The sequence below is a fragment of the Phragmites australis genome, chromosome 16 (assembly GCF_958298935.1).
Source record: "Phragmites australis chromosome 16, lpPhrAust1.1, whole genome shotgun sequence".
NCBI lineage: Eukaryota > Viridiplantae > Streptophyta > Magnoliopsida > Poales > Poaceae > Phragmites > Phragmites australis.
Genome location: NC_084936.1, coordinates 14,490,427 through 14,500,492, shown reverse-complemented (window position 1 = coordinate 14,500,492; position 10,066 = coordinate 14,490,427). Strand labels below are relative to the sequence as shown.

Sequence of the window (10,066 nt, the reverse complement as noted above, 5' to 3'; positions counted from 1 at the left end):
TTGTCGTTGCCAGGCATGTCAGAAGCGACAAAGCAGCTCCGATTTCCCACGGTGGACCTCAGCTCTACCTCCTTATCGTCGCATCCAGACACAACCACCAACACCCGTGAGAATGAGTTTGCCGCATGTCATTGTTGCCGAACTTCGTCGCACCTCACGACGAAACAGCACAGACTTCACTTACCATGCTCCCTCCACACGTACCAGCTGTTTGCATTGAGTGCATGTAAGTAATAAAACTATAGCATAATGATATTTAGACTATCTCCAACCATATTCCCTTCATTTCGTTCCCTTCCCAATTCCCTTCCTCGTTCCCATTCCCTTTATTTTCTCTCATCTCCAACAACTTCCCTTCGAGGGGAATCGCGAAGGGAACGGAGAGAGAATCCCGTCCTGAAGGAAATGACCCTGAGAATCCCGTCGTGAAGGGAACTGTGAAGGGAAACCATTAGGAGCGCTGAAGGGAACGGGAATCGCTTCACGATGGGAATCTGCCCGTGAAAGGATTCCCTTGGGCTTGGTCTTAGGATTGTTGAAACACTAAGATGGTCACGCAACCACCCTATGCACAAATTAATAAACTAACGAAGTGAAACGATTTTGGTTGTTTGTTTTCTTCAGTTTCAGCCATCTACACAAACAAAAGAATGAAGATTAGCACTTGAAGGAACAGATTCAGTCACAAACATTCAGATACGATGTTGATTCAAAGTAAAGAACTTACGTTGCAAGATTGCTCGTTTGAGACCGTTTCTGCTTGCCTCCTACTCGGCAGCTCCTCCGCTGCTCCACCTGAGGCCTGACCTCATACTTGCTCCAGCGCTTTCTTCTATAGGCTATAAGCTGTGGAAGTAGCTGCAAGGGGCGGTGATGGTAGATCTGCGGAAGGCGGCAGCGAGTGACATCTCTGGACTATGGCTGCAAGGGGCAAGCCGGCGAGAGCGGCCGCGGCGCGAGGAAGTCGGCCTGGAGCCTGGTCGGGTGAGGGCGTGAGGCGGCTACGACGGGAACGGCACGTGACGTGAGGTTACACTGGGTGCGTGACTTAGGCCCCGTTTAGTTGCAAGAAACGTTTCAGATTCTCTGATGATTCTCTAGAATCCCTGCCAAACGCACCAAAACATGAAACGTTTCACCTTGAATCACCTGAAACGTTTCTCATTTTTAACACTACGAGGAGAATCACCCAAAATGGTGTTTCACCCGTTTCTAGAATCACTCAGGTCATTTTTCTTCAAGAATCCGAATCCAGAATCCCTGCCAAACGTTTTCAAAAAATTGAGGGTGATTCACCAGAGAAACGTTTCCAGGGAGAATCTGAAACCGAAACGTTTCTGGGAGAATCTGGAGCCCTGCCAAACGAGCCCTTAGGTAGTAGCAAGTTGGAATGGTACTGGAACAACCCAGTATAATTTAATTAACTAATTAGTTATTTTGATATAATTAAATAATTAGTTAGTTAATTAAGTTGAACAAAATAGATTCATAGATCACTCTGCCTCCATCCTTACAAATAACTGAAAACCGAACGAACTTGATTTTGAAAACCGATCATGAAACTGAAAACGTAACAAACCGCAAAATTCGGTGGTTCTAATTTGACTTCGGTTTTTGTGTTTGGTTTTCAGCTTTTTTTTTCTCCTAGCAACATGTTCATCTTGTGGAGACCATCAGTCACACGCCTCCAGCAAGGAGTGACGACCCTCAGCGTGGACTTAGCTAGAAAGTGTAATAGTTGTGACACAAATATATAAGACCAGCATAATAGTAATCAATATTTAGGTGTTTTATTTGAGGAATAGGTCAGTGAAGGCAACGAAACGAAGGTTGCCAAGACTATATAATTTTTTTCTTTTGTTTTTTATATTTTCTTAGTTGTTTCTTGTGTGTACGTGATTTCAGGTGTTGATTTTGCTACTGATTATCAGAAAAGACTATGAACACATAACATGCCTTAGCATTTGTACGATTTCACACATTTGCTTTCTTAAAGCAATATGGTTTAAATGGAATCCGTTCGAACCTGTAGAACTACATAATCGAATCAAACTGGCTTAGCCTAGCATTCCTAAGCCCCTAGCATTCAAGACTACCTGGCCCTCCTGGATCTACTTCCCGTTTCTCACCTCCCCACCTCGCCGCCGCCGCCGCCCATCTCCGTCACCCGACCCCAGCAATGATCGCCGCCGCGCCATAGCCCACCGCAAGATGCCCCCGCCCGCTTCAACGCCGCTCCCCCGCCTCCTCGCGGCCATCTCCGCCGCCGCCTCATCGCCCGCTGATCTCCGCCGCCTCTCCCACCTCCTCCTCTCCCCCTCCGCTCCGCTCCCCCCGCTCCGGTGCCTCAACAACCTCCTCATGGCGCTCGCCCGCCACCGCATGCTCCCGGACATGGAGTCCCTCGCCTCCCTGATGCCCGCGCGCAACCTCCGCACGTATACTACCCTCATCAACGCCTACTGCCTCGCAGGCGACCTCCCTGCCGCGAAGCGGCACCTGTCCTCTCTCCTGCGCGCCGGCCTCGAGCCTGACTCCCACACCTACACATCTTTCGTCCTCGGGTACTGCCGCGCGGGGCTGCTCGCGCACGCCTGCAGGGTGTTCGTGCTAATGCCGCTGCGGGGGTGCGCGCGCACCGCGTTCACGTACACGGCGCTGCTCCAGGGGCTGTGCGGTGCCGGAATGTTGCGCGAGGCGATGGCGGTTTTCATGGGGATGCGGGCCGATGGGTGCACCCCTGACTCACACGTGTACACCACGATGGTGCACGGGCTGTGTGGGGCGGGGCGAGCTGGGGAGGCGGATGTGCTGCTCGCAGAAGCAATGGATGAGGGATTTAAGCCTAATGTGGTTGTCTACAATGCGCTGATTGATGGCTACTGCAATACGGGAGACTTGGAGATCGCAGTTGAGGTCTTTGAGGGAATGGATGGTGAAGGGTGCTCGCCCAATGTCCGTACGTATACTGAGCTGATTTGTGGGTTCTGCAAGTCCGGGAAAGTAGAGAGGGCCATGGGTCTGTACAGTCGGATGATTGAGGCGGGTTTGGCACCAAATGTGGTGACATACACAGCCTTAATTCAGGGGCAGTGTAACGAGGGGCACTTGGAATGTGCTTTTAGACTTCTTCATTCAATGGAGGCTGGTGGGTTGGTCCCTAATGAGTGGACTTGCTCAGTGTTGATTGATGCTCTGTGCAAACGTGGGAGAATTGAGGAAGCTCGGTTGTTTCTTGGGTCTCTTTTTCAGAAGAGAGTTAAAGTGAATGAGGTTGTCTACACCAGCATGATAGATGGATTGTGCAAGGCAGGAAAGTCCGGTGATGCTCTTGATCTGATGAAGAAAATAATCCCGGAGGGGTTTGTGCCCGACGCCCACATGTACAGTTCACTTATTGATGGACTATGCAGGGAAAATAAGCTGTCAGAAGCAATGTTGCTGTTGGATGATATGATGGAGAATGGGGTACAAGCTAATGCTGTCACGTATACCATTCTAATTGATAAGCTACTTAGGGAGTTTGGGTCTGAAGGTCCAAAGAATATATTTGATAAGATGATTGTAGCAGGTGTTAAGCCCGACGTTTTCACTTACACTGTATTTATTCGCTCGTATTGTCAAGAGGGAAGGATGGAAGATGCTGAATCCATGATAGTTCAGATGATTGATCGCGGTATTTTCCCTAATTTAGTCACATATAACACACTGATTAAAGGGTATGCAAATCTTGGACTAGTGAATCAGGTGTTTTCATCTTTCAAGAGCATGGTTGATAATGGGTGCAAGCCAAATGAGGAGTCCTACACAGTTCTGCTTAGACTGCTGGTAAAGAAAAATTCCAGTGACAATATCGTTGCCAACTCTGTTAATATATGGGAAATAGCTGACATGAAATTTCTCCAGGGACTTCTGGAGGAGGTGATTAAGCTTCAGTGCACCACAGCCACCTATATTTATGATTGTTTTATTAGATGTTTATGCAGATTTGACAGATTTGAGGAAGCAAAAACTTTTCTCATTGGAATGCAGACTGCTAACTTGACCCCAAGTGAGGATGTATATACCTGTATGATAGAATGTTGTTGCAGACTCAAATTGCTAAAAGAAGCTTTGACATTTCTTGATTCAATGGCCAAAAGTGGCTATTTACCACATTTAGAATCTTACAGGTTTATTATTTGTGCTCTTTGTGAGGAGGGCAGCTTTCATACTGCTAAACAAATTTTTGGTGACATATTGTCAAAGGAATACAACTGCGATGAGGTTGTTTGGAAAATTTTGATTGATGGTTTATTACAAAAGGGAAACGCTGCTGACTGCTCTAGCCTGCTATCGTTTATGGAGGAAAAGAATTGTCGACCTAGTGCTGCAATATATGCTAGGCTTCCAGGTGAAATAACAGCTGCAGGTGAAGTTCAGGAAATTGCTAGATGAATTTGGACCAATCAACCAACCGTTGCGTTGATGTTGACGGGCTATTGCAGAAGGTATGTATATTAATTCCTCATTTTCAACTCCAATTTTTGTGCACCCTATCTTTTGGTTTCATTTATATATATTGTAGCAATGCAATAACCTTGTTTGTGCTATTGCTCCTTCGAGATACATCTTATTTGATAAGTTTATGCAGTTTATTTAATGTAATATGTGTATTTAAAATAGAAATATTTTAAATCATGATTATTGTGGTGTGTAGCAATGTGGCTAAAAAAGCTTTCGCAAATAGCAGGAACCATCATGAAAACTATCCTGTGTTGCATCTAGAATACAACGCAGATTAATATCAGGCCTTTTAGTAATCTGTGGACTCTTAGAAACTTTTTACCCTATTTGTTTCCCCAATTAGTGCTGTCAACCATTTAGCGTCCGAATATATATATCTGAATGTTATTACTTTCTGTAACTGGTTCTATTTGGCCCCCTACATCCTGAAACCTGAATGAAACTTGGCAGGAAAGCGGCCAATGAGCCCAAAAAATCAGTTGAACAGGCAAGTTCTGAAGTTGTTTCCCTAATTTTTAATAAGATATAGATAGTTGAAACAACATGGTCATGTCAAATAGTAACACCAAGCACTACAGTCATTATTAATCATCTATGACTGGCCAAATTTCTTGTGAAGCTATCAATAAAATACTAGACTTAACATAATCTGAATTTGTGTCTTTCTACTCAATCTTGTTCTGACTATCAAAAGTGCCAGTTGCAGCATCCATGTTCATGGAACATCTAGTTAATTCTGTGTCATCTCAAATATAAATGGGGAAATCTCTGTCACTATTTGTTGCTTTCGAGCATTAGTTTTTTGTCTGCTCTCGGGTCTAATTCTTTATAATTTGGAATATAGCTTGCCACAAGATATTATGCCCTATTGTGTGCTCAAGTAAATAAAAAATCAAGTATAGTATGCTGAATTTCTGTAATCAACATTTTCTGTGCACCCCTAATTTTGTTCACCACTCTATTTGATCTGTGCACAGCTTTTTAAAAACAAAGCATTGTATTTTTTTCGGTGACATGAGTTACACAATCTCCATTGCAGCATTGCAACAGTAATTCAGTAAGAAATGCATTTCGGGTCAGTCATTTGATCTTTCAGTTGAATCTGCTTCATCCTTTGGAACATGCAGTTCGAGAAGATTCCACGAACTCAGCACAGAATATCTTTCCTCTCAATGTCTCCAAATATTGCTAAATGTCAATGTGTCAAGCGCACAGCAGCTGCTTAGTTCTACTGAGAAAAACATCATCTAAATTAGATGGTTGGAGAATTATAGCAGTCTATTGGCTGTTTTGCGGACGGCGAGATAGCTGTTGCCACATGAACAAAAAAGGTGCCTTTGAGATCTTGTCTTTTATGTTGTGTTTAATTCACAATTATTGATTCCTCGTACCTTGTTTGTACTGCATGTGTTTCTACATTATGTTACTTTTAAGAGAACATCCATTTGTTGTTGAATTACATTAGTTGGATTGAATTGAGTGGGCTGATATAACCTGTCTTGTACACTGAACAATTATTTTTCGCCTTGTGGTTATCAGGATTGATTTCCTAGTCCAAGAGATATGCACAGCAACAAAGTGGAACTGTTTGTAAAGATTGAGAACTAGAATTCAGTGAAAATACTAGGTTTTACTCAGAATGGAAATGGACTCTTTATGGATCTCTTAATTTGTATCATTACTGAGTATTTCTGAACGATCACTCCAAGAATACTTGGATGGTAAGATGCATTTATTCATCATCTCTCTATGGATCTTCTTGTTGCCCCTTTCGTATTGAAGTTCCAATTACTTATATTTTTACATTCAGCAGGTAAATATGGTAACCAACTCCTGGAAAATGCTACATATGCTGCTTGTCGCTCATGCACTGAATCAACTCTGTATATATGCAGGTAAGCTGGGAATCCACCTATATAAATAATTGGAACTTAGGGTTTGAACATAATCTGTTATCCAGCTTTTAGGATTATATTCAAACTCAGTTGTATGTTGCTCATTATGTCCCTGTCTTAGTACTTGTCTTTCTAGCATTGCAAACTTTCAATTGCAAAAAGGTTGAGGACAAGATGTCTGGATTAAGGCATTTTTATAGGTTTTGACAGTCTCGATGTTTTGGAAATTGAAGTCCAGATTGCTAGTATAGGATGTCATACAATTAAATTCAAAGTTCTTTTCATTATGATTGAGATCTGGGTATTTGGGAGATATTATTGATCAGATTAGGAGTTTCTGATATTAGGTTACTTATAAGTCACCCCATTAGGAGTTTCTAATATTAGGCTACTATGATTATAAGTCACCCCAAAACCCCACATCCCACTGAAGGGCAGTTACAACATTGGATTTGCACAGCGGTTTCTTTTTGCTTCCTGGAGCCAGAGTACCTGAGAAGTATAGTGGACCTAAGAATAACTTTTGTTTGGTACACTAACTATAAAGACTTTTGTCTTTATGGCAGCACATGATAACCCACTGTAGGATAGGACACACAATAAGCGGAGATTATGCTATTCGTTTACTTCTTGAACAGTTGAACTTAGATTGTCAACATACTACTTGTGCATGGTAAATAAATACGGATTACGTTTTTTAGAAGATAGTTACCCAGTCAATAAGAATTTGAGACATGAATTCCTTGTCCTTTTCTTTTTACTGAAACATGAATTTCCTTTTTTTGACCAAAGCATGGATTCCTTGTCGTACATACTCGCAAATTTATACCAAATTGAATCTTATGATAATATTGATAAAGGTTATGTCATGTTTGCCTTGTGTTTGACCAGATTGTCAAGAATTGCTATGAAAGGCAACATGAGGGAGATATTGGATGATGAGTTGCTTGACAAAGTTACGCACCTTTGTTGAAATAATGAGGTGAGGAAAGCACCGCAACACATTATATATTTAATAAAAAATGACCATAGGGAGAAGACAACCCCCATAGTTTTATATTAGAGGGGAGTACTGACCTACAGAGTACCTTGGTTCGAGCCTAGGCCCGCCTCAACTTGAGGCTCTAAAAACTGAGCTATCGCTCGGTTCTTCTATATAATTAATAATACTGAAAACTTCTTTATTGTTTGCTTTTTCATGTTGCAACTCATTAATCAATAATACTCAAACATTCAAATTCGTTGTGCTTTTCTGAAAATGAGTGGAAATGATAGGATGAGGTTAGTTACGGACAAATTTGCTCTTGCAACTTGAAAATTGTAATACAGTACCCCCACCATTTCAACCTTTGAATTGGAGGAATTTCCAAGGAAATCCAAAGGATTCTGTCCATCAGGACTCAGTTCTATTTTGTTGTTTGGGATGGAGGAAAGGCTAATGGTTAGGTGTGGAAGGAGGTAGTGGTGGTAACCCCCCGTAAACATTCTGGGGCATTTTGTTAGTTTACCCGTTTGATGGTATTATTTTTGCAAGTTCTCACCCGTTGTAATCGAAAAAAAAAAGGATTAAAAGCGTGGTGTAGAGATGGTATAGGCGATACCATATGAGGTGCCCATGTAGTCGTATGTGTTGTAAGTGGAATGTGATCCACTAAGAAAGACATGACCCGCCCACTGCTTGCGTGTAGATCGAATCAGGATTATCAACGGCAGTGCACGTACACACACATAAGCTAATCTTAAATACTACTACTACGATGATGCGAAGGAATACTATGGCAAGTGACAAGGGCACGGGCATCGGATTAAACATTCGATGCCTCACTGCTCAATCTCAGTAGTATTTTTTATCAAATATTTTCACACAAAAACATTTCCTCAACAATAATATTTTTATAAAAGTTTTTCCCAAAAAAAAAAACATTTCCTCAAAAATCGGTTACACTACGACTCCAGAAGGAATCAAACGAGCTCGTTGAGTCTGCCAGAATGGAAGGAATTGATGTAAACAACTTTTTTTTTTTGCATTTTATCAAAGTATAAACATCATATATATGATATGGTTCCTTCATTGTGGACACCTGTTAGAGTGTCACACCCAATTTTAGAAGGGGACAAAACCAGGTTTAAATTACATATATTATGATTAAATTTTATACATGCAGCGATTTCATCAGTGTATCACACACAGTATTATTATTATAATATTTAACTTAAACAGAAATTAAAAGACTTCAAAGTTTTAGATAAAAGTACACAAACTAAATACAGTGAAGCTTCAACTTTTACAGGCAATTGACCGGAGAAACTACCAGCTTAGCAATTTTCATTTTTATCGACGTAGAAGTCTGATTCTTCTTTAATGTCTGAGCAGCGCTTGATGTATATTTAGAAGGAAACAACAAGTATGAGTATATATCGTATTTCGTAAGTGTGGAAAAATAAATGTCATGCAAGTTTAAATAAAGAAACAAGCTGTAATAGTTTAAATTTGTATAAAAATTAACTATGCTAACGAAGAGTTATAAAAATATCCTATGTGACTCGGTGAATTATCTCTAGATTTTCAACTCCTAGTAACATCTTCACATGTTTCTCAACCACCTGAATCTCATATTAGGTTCCTAAATCAACCGAATCAAACTAAACTTATTCAACTAATCATGTGAGGATTTAAATCTTTTATATCCGTGAGCACGGTTGATATATCAGATTTTACACTCTGCAAAGATTGTTCAGTTTTTCCCGTGCGTCGTGAATTTTCTTGTTGCCGTGTCCGCGAAACACTTAACACATGTCAGTAGTGTGCATACATTGATTTAAACCCTAATAAAATTTTAGCAAAATTTTAAGGAATTAGAAAATAAAAACCAGTTATTACGCAGACTCTAGCATTAGAACATTTCGACTCCAGAAGGAATCAAACGAGCTCGTTGAGTCTACCAGAACGGGTAATTTATATGTCTAATAAGCTAAATGACTTTAAGTTACTACAGATAAAAAATCATAGGCCGTGTTCGGGAAAAGTCAATTTGTGTCTTTTTTTGTGTGTGCATAAGCTGGCCACCTTGTACTCCACAGACCACAGTCCACAATCCATAGCATATCTTTTTATGGCTTTTAGTGTGCCAATGTGCCCAACAATTTTAGATTAGATTGTAATATTTTGTATAGATTATAAGAATAAAAAGTTAATCGAAAGTTTAAATCCATAAAAGTGACAGCATATTTTCTTAAAAAGAAGATAGAACTAGAAATGAACAAAATTCAAATGGAAACCTTTCCATAAATTAATATTAGAAATTCCATAGGTTTAGAGAAATAGAAAGATGTTGAAATATGATAACCAATAGTTTAAATATGGCTTGACCTATTTCCCCTGTAGTGGTTAATTTTTTTATTTGCCTGTTCTCATAGAAAAAGACCCACACTTACTGCAGCCTGGAATCCCAGGTGCGTTTTGGAGACTATTTCAAGATATTTGACTTTTTTCTAGAAAGGTAATGGGGCATCGGGGTACTGCACCTTCTTAATTAAAAAATGACATACTTAAAGAACTACTAAAACCTCTGATTGGACCACCGAAACAATCATTTCAAACGAATAATTCTAGGAATATCCACCGAAACAATCATTTCAAACGAATAATTCTAGGAATATGTTAT

At 40.6% G+C, this 10,066-nt stretch overlaps 1 protein-coding gene across 4 annotated transcripts; it reads left to right on the top strand.

Annotated features, from left to right (window-relative positions):
• Nucleotides 1-2,042: 2,042 nt before the first annotated feature.
• On the top strand, nt 2,043-7,810 carry LOC133894974 (pentatricopeptide repeat-containing protein At5g65560-like). Of its 4 annotated transcripts, XM_062335195.1 has the most exons (6): nt 2,043-3,828; nt 3,907-4,490; nt 5,634-5,837; nt 6,046-6,227; nt 6,320-6,401; nt 7,293-7,810. In XM_062335195.1, exons 1-2 carry the CDS (start codon nt 2,212-2,214, stop codon nt 4,435-4,437), a joined length of 2,148 nt encoding a protein of 715 aa, XP_062191179.1. In that variant the 5' UTR covers nt 2,043-2,211; the 3' UTR covers nt 4,438-4,490; nt 5,634-5,837; nt 6,046-6,227; nt 6,320-6,401; nt 7,293-7,810. The 4 variants fall into 4 exon arrangements, with proteins under 4 accessions (XP_062191179.1, XP_062191176.1, XP_062191178.1 ...); XM_062335192.1 differs by having other exon boundaries at nt 2,043-4,490; XM_062335194.1 differs by having other exon boundaries at nt 2,043-4,490; nt 6,317-6,401.
• Nucleotides 7,811-10,066: the final 2,256 nt, after the last annotated feature.